The sequence below is a fragment of the Nannobrachium achirus genome (genome assembly GCF_963921795.1).
Source record: "Nannobrachium achirus genome assembly, chromosome: 16".
Lineage (NCBI taxonomy): Eukaryota > Metazoa > Chordata > Actinopteri > Myctophiformes > Myctophidae > Nannobrachium > Nannobrachium achirus.
In genome coordinates, this window is record NC_137823.1 from 13,482,327 (window position 1) to 13,508,049 (window position 25,723).

General features: G+C 43.7%; 1 protein-coding gene across 2 annotated transcripts in view; it reads left to right on the top strand.

Annotated features, from left to right (window-relative positions):
- LOC308301359 (kinesin-like protein KIF26A) overlaps positions 1-25,723 on the top strand; it is a 161,463-nt gene that overhangs the window by 134,766 nt on the left and 974 nt on the right. The window contains exons 14-22 of one of the 2 annotated variants that reach the window (XM_080745321.1): positions 302-1,072; positions 1,487-2,361; positions 4,083-4,570; positions 5,131-5,305; positions 6,105-6,250; positions 7,848-8,050; positions 11,042-11,065; positions 12,628-12,778; positions 17,415-25,723. The exon at positions 17,415-25,723 is cut by the window's right edge and continues 974 nt beyond it. In XM_080745321.1, coding sequence (XP_080601447.1) covers positions 302-1,072; positions 1,487-2,361; positions 4,083-4,570; positions 5,131-5,305; positions 6,105-6,250; positions 7,848-8,050; positions 11,042-11,065; positions 12,628-12,778; positions 17,415-17,599 — 3,018 coding nt within the window. In that variant the 3' untranslated portion in view covers positions 17,600-25,723. Of the gene's footprint in view, positions 1-301; positions 1,073-1,486; positions 2,362-4,082; positions 4,571-5,130; positions 5,306-6,104; positions 6,251-7,847; positions 9,021-11,041; positions 11,066-12,627; positions 12,779-17,414 lie in introns of those variants that run through there. The other variant, XM_080745320.1, reaches the window with a different exon arrangement.

The window sequence follows — 25,723 nt, forward strand, 5'->3', positions numbered from 1 at the left end:
TAGTACTATCAGAACATTTGTTTTCTAATTTATGTTATTTCTTGGATTTTTCTTAGATTTCTTAAAGAAATTACAAAAGAAAGAAAGAAAAAATAAACGTTGAATTTGTTTTTCATTCATGAGAAATGTTGCTTTTTTGGGAATGTTTTTTGATTTTTTTTTTCAACAAAATGTAGGAGACCAAAAATGTATGTTCCCAATGAAAATGTGTCCGCTACCCACAAATGGGTAACAGTGGGAACAGTGCCCTATAATGGCCCTATAATGTGGGTCTAAACAGTTTTCCTCATCCTTTCCTCAGGTGGGGGCGGCCTGGCTGAGGAGGCGTTTGGAGCGGGACATCCTGAGGACCACGGTGACGCTGCAGCAGCCGGTGGAGCTGAACGGAGAGGATGAGCTGGTGTTCACGGTGGTGGAGGAGCTTCCTCTGGGCCTGCTTCCGGACAACGGCCGGCCCTGCAACCTGCTCAGCTTCAGCAGCGAGCGATCCCTGCAGCAGGTGCTGTCCGGTGGCTCCCCGCGGGGCTCGCGCCCCGTCAGCATCATCAGCAGCATCAACGACGAGTACGACATGTACACGTCGTCCGAACGCCGCGGTGGCGACGATGCCGCCGCTGCCAGTGCCGCAGCCGTTGCGGTCGGCTCCGACGTCACCGCCCCCTCGCAGGATGAGCGGTACCCTCGCCGCAGCGTCAATCCGCTGCTGATCGGCTCGTGGGCAAGCGAGGCGAGCGTGAGATCGTTGGACGACGAAGGCGAACGCGGTCATTCCGCGGGGAGGTTCTCGAGCAAGCGCAAAAGCGGCGTCGGCGTCACGCCGGACGGCGCGGCTTCTGCGCAGTCGTCTCCTGCCGCCTTTCACCGGGAGATCTTTCTGACGCTCGGCGGCGCCAAGAGCTCGCTCACCGACAGCGGCGTGGGCTTCTCGGAGCTGGACAGCGACCCCGCCACGCCCAGCAAGCCCCCCCTCGCCGTATCGGCCAGGCGTCCGCCTTCCCCCGACTCCGCCAGAGCCTCGCCGAGGGGCTCCAGAGCCAGGGCCAACACGCTGAGCGCCCAGGCCTCGTCCCAGGTGAGATACTTGTGTAGCACTGACTAGCTTTGACTGTTATGAACTCTTTTGTTTGGCACAGCATTGTTAAGTTGTGCTTTAAGTATTGCCATAGTGTTGTGTTCTTTTCCTGAAAATGTCCTCCAAATGATTTTTTTTCACCGGTTTCTTTCCCTGTTTTGCTTTTCTAATTTGTATGGAGAACAGAGCTTATTTTTGCAGAAACTAGCAAAAATAGCTGATCTCCAACCTACATTTACTGCAAATCCCCTGAAAAACTACTGTCTTGCCAATGGCAGGACGTGTAAAGTTTTGAAATGGCACATTCTTCTTTTCATACTTATCTGTAACTTTGTAAACATTAAACTGCTGTGTTGCCTCTGGGCAACTGATTTTCTCCCTTGGGATAATAAAGGTATCTATTTATCTATCTAGGTCCCTCACTACCCGGCTCACGCCAGTCTTCCCAGGAAAGCCAAGCCTACCTCGACCTCCACCGCCGTTTCAGGCAGCAGCAGCAAACAGGAAGGCAGGAGGGATGACCCGTGGCTGCAGGGAAGCGTTCACTTTGACTTCAAAGACGTGGAGTTTCTCTCCGCGGGCAAACCGCTGCGAAGCGGCACCCTGCCCTCCAGGAGACCCGGGGGCAATAGCAACAGCGTGCCTCGTCTGCCCAAGACGCAGGCGAGCCTGTGTCAGAGGGTGGTGGACGGCTGCGAGAAGCCCATCAGAAGAGGAGACACTCTGGTTAAGATGCCGCAGCTCACGCGAGGAGCGACCACTTTGGGAACCGTGTCGGTCCCTCACAGCTCCTCCGAGTCCAAATGGAGCCACGACGGTGGTTCTTCCGGAGCGGGGAGTGTGAGGTTCGCGTCGTTGGGGAAAAAAGGTAACGGGCAGAGGACCGGCGGGATTCCCAAATCGGGATCCGGGAACATTTCTCCTCCTCCCGCTCCGCCCGTCAGGAAGTCGAGCCTGGATCACAGGACGAGGATCACGTTGTCGCCGAGTGCCTCGAGGACGGGCGGCGAGGCCGGGAGGCTTCCCAAAACTTTGTCCTCGGAGGAGGAGTTCACCGCGAGGTTCAGAGCGGATTCCTACAGCTACAAGACGTCCAGTCTGAAGGCTGATCACGGGTCTGCCAGGGCGTCCTCGAGTCTGAAGACGCGGGGCGCCAAAGGCGACTGCTCCCGGTTCTACGGCAGCGTGGCGTCTCTGGAACGATACAGCGGCCAGGCCTCGGCCGGGTCCAGGCCCAGCCTGTCCAGGGAGAACAGCGGCCCCAGCCTGGGAGGGAACGGCAAAACAAGGTATGGTACCTTGTTTTGTCTCTGCAAATTCTGCAATATTGTGGTGCCACAGTAGCCAAATGTAAACCATTATTATTGTTATTGCTATATTGTAATGTTAAAATTAATTAACTATTGCTATAAAAGAAAATGTACATAATATATACCAGTAAGACGCCCTAAGGGCAAGAAGTGACCATCAGGGCGGGCGGAAACAACAGACTTGTAAGAGGGGGCGGGCCTTCAACAATTACAGCTTGTCCATATTGGCCATCTAAGTCCAGACACCAAGTTTCGAGACGGTACCATGCTGCGAACTGGAGTTATGGCTGTTTAAAGCTCAGCCACCAGGAGGAAAGAGGGGGCGGGGCTTCAACAATTACAGCTCGTCCCTATTGGCCAGAAAAAGTGCCAAGTAATGTGAGCGTTTTAAAGTTGAAATCACGCTGCTATGCAAAAGTATGCCAGAGTTACTTGTGAGAGCAATGTGTGACAGCCAGTGTTGGGTATAACGAGAGAGAGAGAGAGAGAGAGAGAGAGAGACCCTGTGTGTCGGTCTTGCAAAAATAAATAAATAAATGACTCACAGAGTTGCCCGTGATCCGTGAGTGAATCCATCTGATGTTACTCGCCAAAAACAATAGATCCACAAGCATGGTGACACATAGGGAGCCTGTATATTGTCTATATTCGGCAGGCGACACCATTTCATTAATAGATTAGCAGATTTCCCCTATTGATTTGGCTCTAACGTTGATGTGCTGCAGCTTCTCTTTGTCTCCAGTCCAGTCACTAGGAGCTCATTAGGTTATGTCAGTACTCCGTGAGTGTTGTTGATAACAACTCTGCTTGCAATCATTATAAGCATAGCATCCTTAAATATTTATGCAGAGATTAAATGTCGATGTATAATTGCCTATTTAGTTTTAGTTTTCTTTGTGACAGATCTCCCCTCCTCTCTGTCTCCACACGTAAAGCAAAATGACATGAGGTGTTTTTTCCCCCTTGAGAATAATAATGGAAGGCATCAAAAAAGCGATATAAGGTATTTTTTCCCTTGAAAAGAATGAAAGGCAGAAAATACTATAATGTGTCTGAATCGTTTTTTTTCTCTCTAATTTACTTTAAAAAATACTTATATTTACCTACTTATATAATACAAATATTTTAAGTTAAATAAACTGAAATTAAGCAAACTTTTTTACGCAAATAGTTACTTTTCCTAGTAACTATTTACTTTTACAGAGTAATTCAGTAACTAACCCAGTTACTTTTTTGGAGAAGTAACTAGTAACTATAATTAATTACTTTTTTAAAGTAATTTGCCCAACACTGGTGACAGCAAAGTGTGACAGCAAAGTGTGACAGCTGCTGCACGTGATTAGTAGACAGAGGGGGTGGTGCTTCAACAATTACAGCTCGTCCCTATTGGCGGAAAAAAGGCCCAAGTCATGTGCTAGGCAAAAGTATAGCAGAATTACATGTGAGAGCAAAGTGTCACAGCGTGTGATGCACGTTTCTATACTAAGTTGCTTCCTGACGGTCGATATCATATTGTACATAATATATATCATATTAATATCATATTACAATATAATTCTCTAGTAAGGTGGGCATAATAAGCTTCAGCTTCAGCCCGTACCTTTTCAGTCAAAACATAATTGTTGACTTTATTCTGTATTCTGTTGTTGAATCACAACTGATATAAAACTAACTATCTGTCTATCTATCTAACCCACCAGATCTGTGCCCAGACTCGGAGTTCCTGCCTCCACCTCTGTACTTCCTCCTTCCTCCCCCTCAAGTTCGTCTTCTGCCACTGTATTCGTAACAACAAGCAAACTCACACAGCTCAAGGGTCAGAGCACCACTTCACGATCGCTCGTTGCCAGTAGCGGATCAAGGTCTCGCACGCTGTCCAGCAGCAGTTCCAAAACTCTCGCCGTTTCTTTTAAATTGCCGGAGAACGCGACGCCAGCGACACCGGCTGCTGCGGCGGCGCGCAACATCAGCCTACCTCCGAGCGGGAAGTCCCCGGCCCGCTCTGTTGCGGCGACGACTAAACCGGGGAGGGGGACCATCATGGGAACCAAGCAAGCCATTAGCAGGGCGGCTAACAGTCGCGTCAGCGAGCTAGCCTCCACTAGCCAGAGGAAGCAGTTTGCTCACGCTTCGGGGATTGCAGGAAGTGATGATGTCGGCGCCGGCGGAACAAGCGGTGCCGCCGGAGGTAATGCTGCACAATGTACTGTATTGTTATCATATTGTTAATGCGTTATGAACATGCACAATATCAGTATCGCAAAAGGCAACGATATGGCCGATATATCGCCCATATCATTGCCTTTTGCGATCACTGAGTGCAATTTCGCCCTTATATTTGTGTATGAATAAATATATAGGTGAAATTTAACTCAGTGATTTGCCGTGACTTTGACTTAGCATGTTAGCACGAGAGTAGACACTTCAAAATAAGAGTGTGCGTCCTAGGAAAGTAAGCGTTTTACTTTCTGTCAGAGGAATTCAAAATAAGAGTGAAACTGACTTGCAATTGTTTTGAAGCTTAGTTTTCACTTTTGCAACATTTATCAAATAGCAAGTGTGGGAACCCAATAGCACTTAAAACGAGTGATATTGACTTGTTAATCACGCTGTCTTTCTAACAATGCTGAACTGTTGCAACAAAAAGTATTGAATATGAAATTTGTACCGTAATATCGTATATATCGTACCGAAATCGAAATATTTGGCATTAATAGCAAGATGTGAAATTCTGTCACTGTGGTGCAGCCGCAGCCGGAGGGCCACCCACCTACTCCCCGCCGCCGCTCCCCTCGCCTTACAGCAAGATCACGGCGCCACGGAGACCCCAGCGCTACAGCAGCGGCCACGGCAGCGACAACAGCAGCGTGCTGAGCGGCGAGCTGCCCCCCGCCATGGGCCGCACCGCCCTCTTCTACCACAGGTATGGTATGGGCCGAGCAGGACGCTAAGCCAAGGGTCTTCGACAGGGGGTTCGGGACCCATAGGGGGTCCTCAGAGTTACTGCATTGGGTACTCCAAATATGTGATAGAAACCTTTCTCTTTTCTCCATTTTTATATTAACAACTTGAACCGTAGTGTCCATATTCTGAGAACTTTAGCCAAAAGATAGCAGATCTACAAGCTCACAACGCCTCGCGCTGTTGTGAGCTTGGAGGACTGCTATTTTTTGTGTAGAGGGGGAAAAGATCAGACTACGTACAGAGTGAAAGGTCAAGTTTATTAAGTATTAACGGTTCAAGTGGTTAAATATCTGAAAAACAAATAGACATGAATCCAAAATACACTGATGATTGTGCTGTCAAACAATGAAAATATATGGAAACAGCAATTGACGTGAATCCAAAATACACTGATGATTGTGCTGTCAAACAATGAAACGATATGGAATCCATGAAAAGGTTGTGGGGGCCCCTGCTTCATCTTTCTCAACTACGGGGTCCTTGGCCTGAAAATGTTGAAGACCCCTGCCCTAAGGTCAGCCGACCAGGGTCTATTAGTCAGTTCCTCATAGAAATGTTGTAACCAAAGGTGACAGAGCATTTCAGGCTATAGCTCCCAGGCTATGGAATGCCCTTCCACAGGTCCTGAGAGCTGCAGCGTCTGTGGGTATTTTTAAAAACCACTTGAAAACTATTCCTTTTTAATTGTTGTATTTTTATTGTATGTGAAGCGCTTACTTACTTACGTACTTACGTACTTACTTCCTACTTCCTTCCAGCGGCGGCAGCAGCGGCTACGAGAGCATGATCAGGGACAGCGAGACCACAGGCACCTCGTCCTCTGCCCATGACTCCATGAGCGAGAGCGGAGTGTCCTCGTCCAACCGCAGCAGAGTCTCCAGGACGCCCAAGAAACGGGGCAACGGTGAGTGTGAGCAAGACAGAATTCATCAAGGATAATTTGCCCTCCTGTAGTGTAAAGCTTGCGTAACGTCTTCAGGCTAGGACTTAAGTCTAGGATGTCCAGGTCATCAGGATTTCCGTATTCTTTGCTTTGTCCAACGACGATGACACGATCTCCCACAATGCAACAGCACTTCCGAATCATCCAGGAGAAAGTCTCTGGGTTGAATTTGCACAGTTCATTTGAGGCCTTGTTCGGTACACAGTTAGGGACGCCAAATACGCACAGCTCTCCGTTGAAGGTAAAAGCTAAATGGTCCGGGTGTTGCGGAAGAGGCCATGCAGAAAAAGGCGTGCTCAGCCAGCAGTTTGTGTCCATGTCAAACACTCTGATGTGGTGGCAGCGGTCCTGCTGGTCCCCTCGGCACGCAAGTACAAACATCTTTGTCCCAATGAAGGTGGAATAGTGAGCATATCAAACAGCATCTGGTGGAGTGCCTCTGGCGTTAACTAAAGACCAGACCATCGCGGTGCCATCCATTCCATCCAACTTGTAGATTTCCTGCAGCATTTTGTTTCCAGTGTGTCGAGTCAGGTTGTGGTTGCATCCTCCATAGACATACATAGCCTTCCCCAAGACACAGGCTGAGTGGCCTTCCCTCCCCTCTGGAACAGTTCCAGAAACATTGGGCAAGACGGTACAACCTCCCCACATGTAGATGACATCTTGTATCAGCACAGCTGTGTGGCTGCAGCGCCAGGGGAGGTCAAGGTGATGTTCTCCTCTCTCAGTTTGGAGTAACCTCCACTTGTACAGACTCTTACAGACACAGATGCTTAACTCCTCTAAGGACCCCTCTGGGTCCCCCGGACCCCATATTGAGAACCATTGATCATATCAAGTTTCACTAGTATTATTAGAATGTTTTTCAAATGTTTTATTCCACATTTGTAACCAATTTCTTCACCTGGTGTCAATTGTCTAATCCTGGGCACTACTCTCCCTCTGCCAACCTGAAGAGAGCAACGGACTGACCTATGAATGAGGAATCCAAGCCGCTTTTTTTCACCTGACAGGGGGGAGTTTCCCCAGCTGGACATAGCGTGTGGAAGGAACACTTTATGGCCAGGGGGAGGCAGTATAGTATCGTGAGGGAATACCTATGTACCCTAGGAGACACAGGGAGAACATGCAAACTACACTATTATAACTAGAACTGCACTCTGTCAAGGTGCCAACTTGCGCCTAGCACACAAGTAGGCCATGTATGGCCTGCTTGTGCGCCAGCAGAGCCATGAGGTGCGCTCACCACTGGCATCACCACCCCCGATGCCAGTGACGTCACCACTGGCATCACCAGGAATGCTCGTCCCTCATTGGCTGTTGATGATGACGTTGCCAGAAATGCTGGTCTCTGATTGGGATAGGGGCTTAAACAGACACAGACACCAACATACATATGAAATGTTTATTTATGTCCACATAAGCAGAAGTACACAAATGTACAAAGGACATAAACAATATCAGTGCAGTTAGATTATTCGGAAAACAGCCAGTTACAGTTAGTTTCTTTATTTAATCACTATTTATTCATTATTAAATCATTTATGCTTTCCAGGTTTCCAGCGCCGCCGGCTCATCCCCGCCCCCATGCCGGACACTTCCTCTCTGGGCAGGAAGCCGGGGGGAGGGGGGGCCCAGTGGGTGGACCTGCCCCCTCTGGGCGGGGGGGCCTTGAAGGAGCCCTTCGAGATCAAGGTGTACGAGATCGACGACGTGGAGCGACTGCAGCGGAAGAGGGACGTCATGGCCGCGTCGGAGGTTTTTTGATTGAATATTTTATTAGACAAAAATGGAGAACAGTACAAGTATGGTCAATAAAATAAAACAATGTAGCACCAAGATGGCGATAGCAAGATACAGCATTTCCGTTTTTTTTTGTTTGTTTTTTTGAAGCAAGTAGGTTTGGAGTCTATATTCATTTCCAATGGTAGAGTGAACGTGAACACAGCGTCTGAACCATTCTTTAGCCGAAAGAAATCGTGATTTACGATATTATCGCGATAATCAAAATCCATTATCCTGGGGCGGAACATATGCCAAAAAATAGTAGATCTGTATCAGACTGTATCAAGTATGTATAATCCAGTACCTTTTACCAATAGAGGATTTAAGTGGTGCCGGATATGCAGCTCGGCAAATAAAAGGTGAATTGATCCCAGTGCATGACGGAGGACGATATCACGATAAATGAAATCTCCACGATACGATTATCGTGATTGTTTTTTATCACGATAAACGATAATATTGTGTATCGTCCCATCCCTAGTCACAAGCCACATAAAATTGTTCCAGTGTCTCTCTCCTTTGTGAGATGCGTTCAATGACATCTCAGTAGTGTTCATTTTGAGAACATATGTTTTATTCAGTTTAGTCTTTTGAATGAAATGTCATTTAGTTTTAGTCATGTTTTAGTCATCTGAAAAGTTTAATTTTATTTTAGTCTAGTTTTAGTCGTGTGTCGGCTACTTCATCAACCACTGGGAGCTGGTTTAATATTTACCACTATTTCCAGACTCTCGTCAGAATATGCAACCCGTCGATTCAAGCATATAGATGAGGAATTAGCATGTGAATACGTTAGCTGTCCCTAATTTAGCGTCTGACATGGATGAACACGCAACAAGCGGGGGGGCCTGTTGAACCCCCCATCATGGCATGCCACCGTTCACTCCCTCATTGAACGTGTCACTAATTGAAGATTTCACACAAACAATTACTGTCACTTCTTAATTGGTTTAGATTGAACTGGTGTCTGGGAGAGGGGGAGAGGCGGGGGAGGGGCAGGAGAGGAGAGGGGAGGAGAGGAGAGGGAAAGGGGAAGACGCGCCCTCCACGACCGCAGTTTTCCCGGTGAACATTAGCGCAACGGAGGGGGGCCGATGGGCAAGGAGGGTTGCGAGCTTATTAGTGCATTAGCGCAAGATGACGATAAAGGAAATCATTAAATGGAAAACATTAGCCTAAATTAACTTCTGAAAAGCCTACTAGGCCTTAAAGCCTGGCGAAAACAGTTGCATGCATATGTGCAAGATTAGATGAGGATAAAGGAAATCATTAAATGGAAAACATTAAATTAACTTCTGAAAAAGGCTTCTAAAACTAGTAGAACCGCGATCTTGCAGAGGTTATCATCATGGCCCCAAATAACTTTTAAATATCTTGCAATTGGCGACGAGTCTCTAACGAAATCGGCAAGAGTGCCTCTCAATACATGAAGCTATATAACCTCTCCATCATCGGCAATAGTGAGTGGTGTGTTCCCCACACTCCCGCGCCCCCACCGTTGCGCTTAGGTTCACTGGGAAAACTGCGGTCGCGGGGAAGACAGTGTATACTGTGGTTGTGAGCTGATGGATAGAGGGTGACAGTGGTGTGGTTGTGGTTCTACGGGTCATTAAGCATGCAGAGAGAGAGAGAGAGAGAGAGAGAGAGAGAGAGAGAGAGAGAGAGAGAGAGAGAGAGAGAGAGAGATAGAGAGAGAGAGAGGACACTGATGTGATGCTTTGTGGAGAACTGAGTCCCTTTACTCAGTGGTGGAAAAAAGTACTTGCATTCTTTACTTAAGTAAAAGTATCAATACTCCAATGCAGAAACACTCTGTTAGGGTGCCCTCACACCAAAATACCTATGAGAGTGGAATCCGCGTTCCGCCAATGCATTTAAATGAGAGTGAAGCGGTTTCATGCCGGCAGAGGATTTCTGCAAAAAACGCTCCCTTCTCATTGAAATGCTTTGGCGGAACGCGGATTCCACTCTCATAGGTATTTTGGTGTGAGGGCACCCTTACGAGTAGAAGTCCGGAATTCAAAATTCTACTTGAGTAAAAGTACAACGGTATTGGGTTCAAAATGTACTTAAAGTACCAAAAGTAAAAGCACTCATTGTGCAGAATGTCCCATTTTAGGTTTTCAAATATATCACCTGTTTCCGCAAGACTTTACTGTAGCATTATCTGCGGGACACTTCCGGTTAATTGCAGACAAGCTCACATCATCGTGTCGCAGATGCAACCGTTGTGAGCTTGTAGATCACACTCGGCTGGGATGCCGGATATGCCGCTCGCCTTCTGCGCAATGCACGATGGGATGTTGGAAAGTTGTGGATATATATATATATTTTTTGAATATAGCAGATCCACAAGCTCACAATGCGTTGTGATAGCTTGTAGATCGTCTATTTTCAAATGGACGAAATGTATACAGGGCTGAAGAGGTTAATGTATGTTTTGTAATAATAATCTATTGTGGAGTAAAAAGTACAATATTTGCATCTGAGAAGTAGTGGAGTAGAACTTAAGTAAAAGTAGCCTATTGAAAATTGTAAATGACTTTACACCACTGCTGACTGCTGAGTTCCCTTGGAGAGCTGAGTTCCTTTCAATTAGGAAGAGAAAGATCATCTCCAATTCATCCCCTCAGTCCTAGCCTGCCATTGTGTGGCCACTCTGTGTGTGTGTGTGTGTGTGTGTGTGTGTGTGTGTGTGCGTGTGCGTGTGCGTGTGCGTGTGTGTGTGTGTGCGAGCGTGCGTGCGTTACTGCGTGCGTCGATGAATGCTAATGTGTCAATTAGTTCTGCTCTAACAAACAGTGATTGAAAGTGTTTCATCTCTTCTTGTGTGCGTGTGTGTTTTTCCAGAATGTGTGTGTGCGTGTGCAGGTGTGTGCGTGTATTAAATCATTGTGTAGGCTGTGACAGTGTTTATTAGATGTGTATTCGTTAATTGAGTTTTTTCTTGACTTTGTCTCCTAGCAACCGTTCCAGGATGTTGAAAAGGTACGTCCACATATTATCCGTAGCCACTACCCAGGGTGTAGACTAGAGTGTTTGATTTGCTGCCCCCAACCCTGTGGAACTCACTCCACAATACTCTAAAGAAGCCCCCCACCCTCCACACCTTCAAAACCAATCTCAAAAACCCACCTCTTCAATGTGATTTCCTCAGCTAACTCCACAACTCTCTTTCTCACAATTACACTGCTTTTTTATAGATTCTATTACGACCGCCGACCGTATAGGTCACATTTAGTATGAAAACCTGCAGATCATGTCTGTCCGTCCGTCCGTCACATGTCACACTCCGTCACGCCTCATGTACTCTGTCACACTTAAGCAATTCTTTAAGCAAATTTTGTCCAACTTAAACAACCAACCGGAACGTGAGTCACACTAGGAAATGAATTCCGTCCTTGTCCAGATCCAATATTAATCTGGGAATGCCCATATATGGACACATTGTGTCAGTCTCATGTGGTCTATGACGTCAGACATCTATGCATATTTGGGAAAATATGGCCACATTTTGACCTTATATTTGTCCAACTTAAACAACCAACCAGGTCTGTATGTATATATATATATATATATATATATATATATATATATATATATATATATTATCCCATGCTAAATCGCCAGCGCTCACCCAGCAGTCTGCTGTCACCCAGGTGCATGCGTGGACGTGACCATGTGCGCGACCTCATTTCTTACTAGTTTCATAGTATTAGCCTTATTTTATTTTATTTTATTTTATTTTATTTTATTTTATTTTATTGCGACCGTAAGGTCGCAGTTTAGTATGAAAACCTCCACCGGCCGTCCGTCGGTCACACGTGTGATGAGGTCACGATGAGTCATCTATGCCCAAATATAGATTTCTAGGTCAGATGGCCCATAGAGTTTGTGATGTCAAACCTAGCAACCCAATATAAACAAACCTGATGTCAGACCTGAAGTATCCTTTTATACCCATATATGGAGATACAGAGATCTCCATATATGGGCATATTAGAAAGCCCATATATGGGCATATACGGATGACATCAGGGATATCCATATATGGGCATAAAAGGGACAAGGGCTTACAGTTAAGAGATCTCCATATATGGGCATATCAGAAAGCCCATATATGTTCATATACTGATGACATCAGGAATATCCATATATGGGCATAAAAGGGACAAGGACTTACAGTTAAGAGATCTCCATATATGGGCATAAAGGGACAAGGACTGTTACAGTAGATATAGAGATGTCCATATATGGGCATAAATGAACAAGGACTGACAAACACTGAGATCTCCATATAACCTATGGGAATATAAGGGACGAGGACTGTCAGCTTGTAGACCTATTTTCTAAATATTGTTGTACATTAAAAACTTGAAATGGGTCGTTCTGCATAGTACTTGGGATTTGTTGATGTAAATGTTCACATAGAGTGTAATAATTGGTAAAACAAACTTTTGGCCTATTTGTGGAGATAAGCGACCAACGGTCGCTTATCTCCCGATTAGGGAGTCTTACTGGTAGTTGTTCTTTGGTTGCTTTCTCCCCAGGGTCTGCTGTACTTCAACGCCAGGCTCAGGATGCTGGAGAAGAGACAGCAGCAGATCAGAGAGCTGAGGCTCAAACATGACCGACTGAGGGTGGAGCTGGACAAGGCCAAGAGCAGACTGATGCTGGATCAGTCCAAATGGAGCGGAGAGTGTAAGTATTTCTACCACTTTTTGTGGTCACATGTTCAGATACTGGATTCTGATTTGCTTAAAACAGTGGTAAATCAGTCAACAAACTTGAGTTGGCTCATGGACCCCGCCCACTGTTGTGTTGCAGTTGTAACATTGCAAAAACTGTGTTTTCTTTCATTTATATGGTAGAAGTGGTAGAAAAATTTACCATTCGAGGGTCGTGGGTCCTCGTGCCACAACCCTGAAACGGTAGTAAATCAGCCAACAACCCACTCCCTCTCATGGTAAATGGCTTACACTGATGCTGGATCAGTCCAAATGGAGCAGAGATGTTCCCCAGAACTGCAAACGCAGAAGCAGTTTAGAGTTATTTACACAAACTATTAGGACAAAGTGCAAAAGAAAGACATAAAAAGTGGGGTCAGAAGAGAATAGAACATAAGAATAAGCTAATATAAAACACATACAAATATGAGAGTAGAGTTACCAGTAAGTACACATTGATTCACCTTGAACATTGATTCTCACAGTGATAGTGGGCTCACTTTATAATTGCATTGGTGACTGGTGAAATTCCGGCTTGGCTTGGTTTTTAGTTTCTAACATTACAGAGTGAAGCGTGCTGCTGAGAGCTGACTTTTGTCTCCAAAGACAATGGCTTCACTTTGTCTTTGTTTACTTGAAGTCCAATTATTGATAAATTCTTTGTTCAATGTATTTGCTCAGCGCTTGAATTGGTTGATACAACCCCACTTACATGTTTATGTAAATGTGCGTGTGCGCTGTCTGCACAATTATGCTAACATAACGTCGGCGTTCTCCATAATCTCAGCAAGTGGGAAAACATAAGAAACATAATTAGGAATAAATCACTGCCTCTGCTTGTAAGAAGCTCAGCATTAGTTCACTAATGAGCTGAAAACAGTCAGTGACACAGCAAAAACAACCGTTGCAGATCAATGTTGTCAGCCTTGCACTGCCCAAGCAGCCGGTGAAACTTTTCATTTACGTGCCATGCACGTAAATGAAACCTTGTTTAAGCTCTTTAAAGTGACAAGACAGATACAGGGGCGTCACAAGGTTGGGGAAAGTGGGACTGAGTAACTAGGGCCCAAGGTGGAGGGGGGGCCTTAATTATTTTATACTTTAGCTATTGAAAAATAGCAGATATACAAGCTCACAGCGCAGCACCGAGTGCCATGCTGCAAGCTTGTAAATCTGCTATTTTTTGAAAAGTCGTGAAAATGTGTGCAAATCTGTAAAAATGTATTTTTTTAAGCGAACATTTGTAACTCAGATTTCGCTTCTGGGGGACCCTGGAACTAAATATTTTGAGATGGGGGTCCGTGGCCAAATTCATATCATTTTGGGGTCCTTCACATGAAAAGGTTTGCGAACCACTGACATAGTAGTCTCTCAAGAACAGACTAACTGAGCTCCAGTTAGGTGAAAAGGATCTTTTCTTTGACGATGGCTGGCCATATTGCTGACATAGAAACATAGGTTTTTCAAAAAACCTTAGGCCTACAAGGATTCAAAAGACACTTATAGAATCGGGTCAAAATTCTAATTTTCACGATTTAAAAAAAATAGCAATCTACAAGCTCGCAGCGCTGTGAGCTTGTATATCTGCTATTTTTCAATAGTTAAAACATAAAATAATGATACGCAATAATGTGTACCCGTTCTAAATGGGTTAAAGTGACAGACAGATACAGGGGTGTCACAAGGGGATGGAAAGTGGGACTGAGTAACTAGGGCCCAAGGTGGAGGGGGGCCTTAATTATTTTATACTTTAGCTATTGAAAAATAGCAGATATAAATCTGCAATTTTTTTAAAAGTCGTGAAAATGTGTGCAAATCTTTGAATTATGTACTATTTTTTAAGCGAACATTTGTAACTCAGATTTCACTTCTGGGGGGTCCCTGGAACTGGCCAAATACATATCATTTTGGGGGTCCTTCACATAAAAGGTTTGAGCCCCACTGACATAGATGATAGAAACTTAGGTTTAAAAAAAAAAAAAAACCTTAGAAGTTCAATGCATTTGCTCAGCTCTTGAATTGGATCATACAACCCCGCTTACATGTTTATGTAAATGTGTGTGTGTGTGTGTGTGTGTGTGTGTGTGTGTGTGTGTGTGTGTGTGTGTGTGTGTGTGTGTGTGTGTGTGTGTGTGTGTGTGTGTGTGCTGTCTGCACAATTATGCTAACATAACGTTGGTGTTTTCCCTAATCTCAGCAAGTGGGAAAACATAAGAAACATAATTAGGAATAAATCACTGCCTCTGCTTGTAAGAAGCTCAGCATTAGTTCACTAATGAGCTGAAAACAGTCAGTGACACAGCAAAAACAACCGTGGCAGATCAATGTTGTCAGCCTTGCACCGCCCAAGCAGCCGGTGAAACTTTTCATTTACGTGCCATGCACGTAAATGAAAACCTTGTTTAAGCTCTTTAAAGTGACAAGACAGATACAGGGGCGTCACAAGGTTGGGGAAAGTGGGACTGAGTAACTAGGGCCCAAGGTGGAGGGGGGGCCTTAATTATTTTATACTTTAGCTATAGAAAAATAGCAGATATAAATCTGCAATTTTTTTAAAAGTCGTGAAAATGTGTGCAAATCTTTGAATATATGTACTATTTTTTAAGCGAACATTTGTAACTCAGATTTCACTTCTGGGGGGTCCCTGGAACTGGCCAAATGCATATCATTTTGGCCGTCCTTCACATAAAAAGTTTGAGCCCCACTGACATAGATTATAGAAACTTAGGTTTCTCAAAAAACCTTAGAAGGATTTGAAATATTCAGAGACCTTTTTCACAATTTTTCAAAAATAGCAGATCTACCAGCTTGCAGTGTGAGCTTGTATATCTGCTATTTTTCAATAGTTAAAGCACAAAATAATGCGTTCCCAGTCTAAATGGGTTAAACCCCCTCCCCCTGTGAAGAACATTCATGGGGGGCCCGCAGTGAATCCTTGTACCCAGAGCCCAGAATTTGGTACGACACAGGGACGTGCTGGCCATTGGGAAAAGCGGGACAACTCCCGAACGGCTGGTTCATTCCCGGCCGGTCCAGGCCGGCCATTAGGAAAAAAATAAAAATAAAATGTCTGCCTTCGTTCCATTTTGGGGGCTGGGCGGCCAACAAAGTATATCGTCACTGTCGGGCAGAAACCTTGTATCTCCAAGTTTCAAATGTATACATTTTTTCGCAAAGCAAAGCCCTCTCCAACTCTTTTTCCCGGGCTGAATCAGGGGCCCAGCATGTCCCTGGTACAACCCCCCTGGACAGATAGACAGAACCGTCCACAGGTCTTGCCATCCATAGCCATCTGCAAGCTAATTCCCTAGACAATATGAATATTTAGTAAGGAATAAAAATCCCATTTGAATATTGTCCTGTAGCAGCATCCTGTGTTGTGTGACTGTCTGTCTGTATTCCCATGGGGAATAATGAACGTTGATGACTACAGGCCTCTGGTTAACCCCAGCTATTCTGTCAAGAGCCTCATGCAAGCTCCTATTCTGTGGGGAACAATTAGTGTGTGTGTGTGTGTGTGTGTGTGTGTGTGTGTGTGTGTGTGTGTGTGTGTGTGTGTGTGTGTGTGTGTGTGTGTGTGTGTGTGTGTGTGTGTGTGTGTGTGTGTGTGTTTGGTGGGGGGTTGGGGGGGTACATAAGAAAAAGGTGATGCAACCTTATGCAATTTGACATTATGCATTCAAAGACAATGGGGGGGATTATTTATTTATTCATAAAATACGGTAAACACTGCATATTAATGTCAATTATGTGTGTAGTCTTGGTTATTGAAAATGACACACTCACTTATTCATAGCCTATGTAGCTTCTACGCTGCTGCAACTTTTCCCGAAAAACTATCACGTGATAGATCGTCTGTGTCGGGTGGAAACCTCATATTATGTTGAAAACAGTTACTTTTCAGGATTCTATAATGAAAAAATGAAAAGAAATAGCAGATCGACAAGCTCTAGTTTTACTAGTTTTTGTGTACCTGTTCAAAAGATGTAACAATAAAGTACAACCTTGAACCTTGAACCTTGAGGACAGGATGTAGCCAAATAGGCTTCATGTACGGCCTGTAGAATATGTAAGGGATAACATCTTCCCCAGCGGTCATTATCGAGTGATAGGAGCCCGCTTATTGCAGGGTTACGTACAAAATAAAGTAAAACATTGACCCAAGTATAAAAACTATGACATATTTCCTTGCTTACATTAGTGAAAGTGTTGCACTGGCCATCCGCAGAGCGCAACGTCGCCTCGACGCAAACAAGGAAGTGTTGATCAAATAGAATCCATATTTCGTTACTGCATTGTCTATTTCTCGCTTTCTCGCAACGTTTAGTTGTAAATGTCGCTGTGTGTTTGCTGACATGTTGGATACAGCACAAGGTTCACGCAGTGCAGCCTCAGTGCAGCAGATGCTCTGAGCCTTTGATTAGGCTACGGTCTGGAGCGGTCTGTTATCCAGAAATATCAGACCTCTGATTTCAGCGATTGACCAATCAGAATCAAGCATTCAAACAAGCCGTGCAATAGATGGGCATAACGTTGTCCATTCATTTTTATGGTCTATGTACCAAAAACACCTAACGATCTTTTCCTCTCCTCCCTTGTCTTCATAACAGTCGACATGGATCCCGACATGGACCCTGAGTCCCAGGACTACCTGGAGGTCCTGGCCCAGACCACGGCGGAGCTGGAGTTCTGCGTCAACCTCTGCAAGTCGCGCGTCATGATGGAGACCTGCTTCGACATCGCCCCGCCCACGCCCACCCCCTCGCCGCCGGGAACGCAGGAAGTCGAGGTTTAAAGGTGACGCCCACGCCCAAGGGGGAACGCAACACAGAAATCAGAGGTGTAAGATGGGAAACACTCGCCGGGGATTCTGGGAGCCTCACCTCACCGTTTCTGAAACTGGATATACTTCCCTGTTAGCTGTGTTCTAATCTCTCAAGACGGCACCACTGCCCTAAGCATGTAGTGTTGTTGTTTGTAGGTATAAATACAGAAGCATCTGGGAGGAAGTGGACTATGAGAAGGGAGGAGCCAAACTGAATTCCTGTCGCTACACAAAAAGGGAGGTGGTGTCCCCAGAAGCAAAAAACAAACAAACAACCAATTTAACAAATGGATTCCCAGATTGTCTGTCTTCTGATGAAGTCTTCGTTTTTTTGTCTGTGTCATTTTGTTTCTTGCCAGTTTAGGATGCCTCACTATTTTCAATTAATTGCGAAGATAGGCGATCTACAAGCTCACATTATGCGCCGCAGTGCGACACATTGTGAGCTTGCCGATCGCCATCGTGCGATGGAGTATAATCCCGGAGGACTTCAGATCAGATGCTTCCATCGCCAACAACCTTTGAGCTCAATCCACGCTCCCATTGCTTTGCCAAAGAAGAACTGATCTCCGAGCATTGCGTCGCAACGTCATACTAACGGAATATAAATTAGGCTGCGATACATCCTTGTATCGTCGGCGTAGAGAGAAACAAACGAGCTGCTCATATTAGTTGTGAGACTGTTGGAACCACGGGAGGTTGGGTGGGGGATTCTGTTTTTTCAGCTTCACCCAGCTGATGGCTACTGCCCAGATGGTCATGATGAGCACGTGGGAGTCTCCCTTTGGCCACGCGCCCCATCACAGAAAACGGCTGAACTCAGAGGGCTTTCAGACGGAATAACGGAGTGAAACTAAATGAAACTTCTTACTGAGTGTCAGCCTTGACATGGGCATTGGGCAGGACGGGAAGCAAACCGGGGACCTCTGGATTACCCCACGGCTTCTCTTAACCCACTGAAGTGCAATGCATGCTCCAGATTTTCGGAAAGGGGGGTGTTATAACTGCAAATCAGATAACTACAAAACGTCATTCATAAAAAAATTCAAGTTTTTTTTTCCTCATAACTCCTGCACCCCTATAGAAGAACTCTCAGAAATATAGGTAAGCCTCAGAAAGCCAGCCCGCAAGGTTATTCTGTTATCGTTGTTGATGTTTTTCCTGCACATCGTGAAGGAGCATGTGTTGGCCTTGAATCAGACAGCTGTCAGAATGGAGTGCGGAGAACGGAGTGCAGATGCCAGAGATTCACTCTAGTGTTTGATCTGGCTGTGCTGACAGTCAGCCTCCCCTCGGGTTCAGCGGCAGTTCACAGGAAACCTCACGGCTCGTTGAGAGAACAGACGACGGATCCTCAACACGTGTGGGGAAAGCTGCAAGCTATTCCCATGAGGAAACACTGGGCGTTGTGCTCCACTCACAGCAAAGTAAAGCCTCATTAACGCTCCGTAGCGCGTTGGGTTCCCAAGCTGTTTCGTCGGAGACACAAAAAGACACCGTTTGGTGTCTATACCGGGGACCCAGACTTACATTGAATGAATTTACCACTTATTAAAGTGCTATTTAATAGCGAAACTAGTCATTCCACAAGCTCACAACAAGCTGTAGATTTATTTATTTCATTAATTTGTTTTATTATTATTATTTATTTCTTTATTTATTTATCAACATTTCTGAATTTCTTCAGAAAGAAATAGATTTTTGTATGATCTACAAGCTTGTAGATCTGCTATTTGCAATATTTATTTATTTACTTTGTAATGTTTTATATACAGTTTATGTATGGCTTTTTTTTTCTGAGTTCCTTCTTAAAAAAGAAGAAAAATTGGACATTTACTTGAGACCCATCAATATGGGGCCGCGTTCCAAAAAGGGCCATGGTTTGGGAACAAGTTATGGCGGTTCTTGATGACAAGCGACACCGTCACGCGATGATGGAGTATAAGCTAGAGTGCATCGGTGGAGCGCATATCTCCGCCAGGCCAGACGGCCTATACCCGTGGCTATGTGACGTAAGGCGTCTGTGACGTAATGTATCTATGAAGTATGGCTCCGTTTGTGGGGCAAGGTTTCAGCCTAATCTCACCGCCATTGGCTTATGACTTATACTGCATACATTTTAAGTAAACTAATTCAACCCTATATTATACTATGTTGACCAGGGTCCCCCAGGGGGTCTGTACTTCGTCCCCTCATTATTTTCCTTCACCAAATCTGCATGGACAAACAAACAAACAAACAAACATAATCCCCTGCTTTGCCTTTGACCGGGCGGAGGTAATGAAGTGTAAACACACAGAACGACACAGAAGCAACCCTATTCTGGGCATGTTACAATTCAGCGCTTTCAGAACATTCAGCAAAGACATTTTTGTGCTTTCGTGAGGTTGTAGCTCTGCCTGATTTTTGGCAAAAGACCCTTTACCAAATTACATTAAAAAATCACACCTAGTTTGAAGTGAGCAGTGCTATTCATGAGTTAATTTCATTAAGCGTCCTGCAAAGCTTGGCCAATGTGACCCTGGGCGTACAACAAACTTTGAGCGGTTCGTGCCAAGATGTAGGTCAGATGTAGGCCAGATGTAGGCCACGCTTCAAAGCCCGGACTCCTTGCAGGAGCACAAAAAAATAAAAATAACATTTCTTTGGTGAAAATAGAGCGGAACAAGAACAATCCAAAAATGTCACTGCTTCATGTGGATCCTTGTGACCTCATGTGTCATCAGAAAAGGATGTCAGTCATCTAAATAAGTAAGTAAGTACAGAAAGTACTGTATAAGTATGTAAGTAGGTCAGTAGTAGAGTGGCTTATTGTCCGTGTCGGCTGAGAATGAGGGTGTCTGTCCCATTTTCAAAGTGCCAGACCCCTGGGAGATGGATTGCTGAAATGGAACACCCCACCTACAACCTATACTAAAAGTTAAATATTTCAAAAAAAGTAGGTAACATACTGCAGCCTATGTGGACACAAATGAGTGTGTGATTCTACGTTAGCTTATAGGGACAGACACTTATTGTATTTGAGGGCTGTCTCTTTCAGAGCCACTCTGTAATAAAAAATAATAAAAAGAGGGGAAAAAAGGAAGAGACAAAGTACAGACCCCTGGGGGACCCTGGTCAGTGATATATCTATGGTTTAAGTGGTTAATTAAAAAAGGCAGAACACAGTGTCTCTGCTTTCTATAGGATGAAACTTGTATTGATTGATTGAATACTTCAATCAATCAAGCAGTTTGCAAAGAAAAGCACAGGGAAATACAGTTCAATACAAGGTCTGCTACAGTAAGAGGATTTTAAACCCATTGGGGTCCTTTGTACTCAATTCATAGAAAATACCAGTGTTTCTCAACTTCAGGTCCGGGGACCCACAGGTTGAGAAACAGTGTTGTAGACCAATCAGCAGACAGAGCAGAGGTCATGAGGTCACAGCAACAGAATCTGGAAGTGCCTTTTATCTTCTCCATCTGAGTAGAAGTATAAGTTTTTCTTTTGTTTTTGTTTCAAACATTTTAATATGTATTCCTCACGAGTGGAATTAAAAAACGTCAATATTTGTACGATGTGCTTCTGTACAGTGTGTTTACGCTTTAGCAAAGTATGTAAAGTCAAGAAACTTTTTTTAGGTGTGGAAAAAAAAGAAGAACGAAGGAACAAAAGAAAGAAGAATACGTAAAGAGAATGAATACAAAATATGAAATGCAATAATTCTGTTATTGTCCTTCTACTGTCTGCTGGCTTGTATGTTTATATATATTATAAAATGATAGCACAGAATATCATCAAACCACTTTAAAAGAAGAGCGGTAAATAGCATTCTATATGTAATCTCAAAGATTTAAAGATTTGTTTTATGAGTGGGGTGGGGTGGGGGGCAGATTCCTACGTAAATAAATACTTCTTCTTATGAAAGATAGTGAATCTACAAGCTCACAATCCACAAGCTAGTGAGCTTGTAGATCAGCTGTTTAAAAAATATAGATTATATAGAAATTTGTTTTAAATGAAATATATATATTGATGTATTATCAAACATAAATATTCAAACGTATCAGACAGTACATTTCCCAAAAGGAAATATTGGAAAGAAATGGGGTCTCTTCCTAAGTTCCCTCACAGGTGTTACTAAGGCTCTGTTGCAGTGTAGCTTGTGGTTCTCAAACCTTTTAATTTCATAGACCCCTGTAACTATGAGAGTACAAATGTTTCATTCGTATCATTATCAGTGGCGTCAGTTCAGAAAAAGCTAAGGTATGGCAACATGCATGATACATTTATTTTAAGTACATTTTATTTTTTCTACAGTTTCTTGGGCTGGATATGGCAGCCTGGAATGGTTGTTCAAGTGCAGCTAAACGTGGCATGTTAGTAAACAATTAACAATAATGAATTGCACCTGTGCAGCTGACCTGCGGAACCTGGGAATATACATTTTGTCAAGATGGGGAGAATACAAGTGTGAAGAATGTAATTATAATACCTTGTTAAAGTGACCATTTTGTTAAATTTTGCATTTGTAGTTATTTTACTGTAATTTAACAACATAATGACCAGAACAGATAGACAAAGAGACATTCATGGATTCATATTTAAAAGTTACTTTTATTTTCCCCCTGAGCCCAGGGTATGGCAGCTGCACACCCCTGCCATACCCAATTGACGCCCCTGATCATTATAACACCTGTGTAGGAAGTTAGGAAGAAGCCCAATTTCTTTCCCGTTAGGGCTGCTGTGCATAGAGCCTACAGAAGCAGAGATAATATAGCTCCCCTCTCTCCACCCTATCCTATCCTTGCCTGGCTTTTGTATTTTAATTGCAAAACGCAAAAAAGCCAGCATTAGCATTTTGGTAACGTATCTACTCAATTAGTGTCCGGTCGTGCATGTCTGCTGTTGTCAGCTTTGGTCTCCAGACCGGCTGAGAGGTTATTATGAGCTGAATGATATATAGACCAGCGGTTCTCAACACTGGGCCCGGGGACATCCAGGGTTACCAAACATTTGGGGTCCCGGAATACCAAAAACAAAACACTGAACAATGCAGAACGGTTTTGCTGTTGTATAGAAATGTGGTCCTCTTCGGGGACCTACCACAGGTCACAAACAAAGTCTGAGAGAGAATGATGAGGCTGGCAGGGCCTTCACCAACTATTCGAATATTCGAATATCAAAGTCACTATTCGATGTTGTTCACCGAAGTCGAATATTTGCTTATTTTTTTTTTTTTATCGTTTTCTCTTTAATAAAAACATAGTTTATGAAGCTTGGCTAGATAGGAAGTCAAAGGAATGAGTTGTCAATGCCCCTGGTGGATGAATTTGTTAATGCTCTATACCAGGGGTTCTCAAACCTTTTTAGGCCGTGACTCCCAAAATAAACATATTTGAACTAGGGACCCCACCCTGATAAGCCCTTGGAATTGTAGGTATTACATTTAATGTGACTCAGTTCCGCAGATAAATATTGTGAAAATAGCAGATCTACATGTTCACAACGCCTCGCAACGCGAGGCGTCGTGAGCATGTAGATCGGCTATTTTCACAATGTTCGCCTCTTGCTTACTTAATATTTGACAGTTTGGCCAGTCCTGTCGAATATTCGACTATTCGTATACTTTGAGGTTGAATAATTCGAATACTAAAAATCACTATTTGTGAATGCCCTACAGGGCACTGTGTCAGACACCCAGAACTAGAGACGAGAAAACAGACTTTATGGGAGTCAAACCCATGGCAAAGCCAGGAAAGGCAAGAAGTGCATCACCTACAGTACATACATGCACTGCAGCGCCACAGCTTAGTGAACAACACTATAAAGCTCAAGACCCTGATGTGAGATAGGAGAGTGTGGAGGGCAGCGATCCAGGAGTCCCAAGTCCACAGTGAGGCATGGTGTGATACTTCACTATGACAAGCAGGCAGCAGAGCTGGTATAGAGATGAACCACTGTCCGCTATTGCAGATTAATGGACTGCATGGGAACATTCAGATGCTACTGCACTGATTCTTTCTTCATTTCCAAGGACCGCCGGTTCCATAACTCTTGTGTACAAATATACATTGGTACACTCTCTGAGTTACAGACCTGTAAGGGTCCATTTGTCTACCCTCACTAACCCCTGGCGGTCCCCAGACCCCACGTTGAGAACCATTATGCTACCGTATCTGTATCTTCAAGATGAACTCAAACTTCACATGGTGAAGTTCAGTCAAACCATATTGGATTTCTTAATGGACAGTTCAGTATATTTAATTTAAGAGGCGGTTTTCAGCAAAGAAATGTTGTGTAGAGAGGGTAAAATAACGTACTAGGGACCTGGTATAGAGGCGCAAAAAGGTATATTGTGGTATACTGTAAGTGGTTAGAAGATGGAAACTTATTTCAAATGAATCAAAGTTGATGGAATGCTAAATGTTGATATTTGATTTAAACGTTGTCTGGCTGTCCCTGGATCTGTTCTAATGCTGAATGTCTCCCATTTTATTTATTTTGTTCATTAATTTAATTAGATAGACTGTGATTAAATGATAATTAGACCAGTGGTTCACAACCTTCTTTGAGGATTAGGGCCTACTTAAAAATGCCTAAATGATGATTAAATCCAGTGACATAATTGTTCATTGGTGCTTTTTGTGTGTGTCTTTGGTTAAAGATGCATTACGATGATTTTATTGTGGAATTGGAACAAGAGGTAGTAGTTCACCCAAATTAGAACAAGATGTAGTAGTTCACCCAAATTACTGAGGGTGAACCACTCCTTTAATATTATAATAATATACTTTATTTATCTGTTTAAGTTGCTTATTTGTATGTGTTTGTTCATAAGTTAACTGTACTACTGCCTGATGTTATTATTTATTTATTGGGTCTGGTGCCAGCAAAAAGCAGCTTACCTTTGCGACGTTTTAGAAAAAGAACTATTCATTTTTTATTTTATTTTTTTTATTATTATAATTTTTTTTTTTTTCATATTACATTATGTACTTTGGCCATACTGGCAGCAGAGGGCAGCCTCATGCAAGAATTATTGTGAATTGGCTCATCCATTCAGACCACTGAATCGCTTCAGAGCAACAGATGCAGAGAAAATAACAGGGAAGTGATTTGTTACTCCATTGATGCTAACGTGTAGTGGATTTTTGAGAACAGCGGTACGGGAGATGTCTTTACTGTACACGGCGGCGCGACCCCTCATCAGCTTACGGAGCGGCCGTATTGGCGACGAGCAGCGTTCAGAATTGGGGCGAACGGGAACGTCCGTAGCAGTAAAAGAGTTCTCAAATAGATTTTGAATTGTATTTATTTGTATTTATTTATTTATGTATTTATTTATTTTTACAAACTTTGGGTCAAACCTTTGGTAATCTGAGGGCTCCCCAAAATATTCGGGTTTGGTATCGCATCTAAAACTCTGGCATCTGTCAGGTTTCTAGATGTGTCCCATATACTGGGACCAATTAAAACCCATTAAAGGACAACTTTGTTTTTTTGCAACAAGGTTTCATATTTTAGATTGTAATTAGAGAAAAGAAAAGTGAGTGATAAAATGTTTTCATTTACTTAGTTCTATCGTTTTAACACGTTTAGCGTGCTAAAACGTGGGGGCATGCGTACGCATGGGGGCATGTGTACAAGTGGCTAAATATGTATTTTAGACACAGAAACCCTGCAATTTCTTTATTGCTATTTACAGTAAACCCAGAAGTCACATCTGCCCATGAAAGATTGCGGTGCATCTTGGGAATGGGCTTATACTGTTTAAAAAGACATATTTAGCCATTTGTACACATGCCCCCAACCACTGAAATCAAAATAATTAAAATCTCTAAAACGATAGAAAGGAGTTATAATGAAAACATTTTAACTCTCATCTTTTATATTCTTCTAAAATATGAACCCTTATTGTAAAAAAAACAAAGTTGTCCTTTAAGGCTGAGAACGCATTATTACGCAGTATTACTATAACCATTATGTTATGCTTTAACTATTACAAAATAGCAGATATACAAGCTCACAGTGCGGCACCGAGTGTCGCACTGCGAGCTTGTAGATCTGCTATTTTTTTAAAATCATGAATATGTGTGTTTGACCCATTTC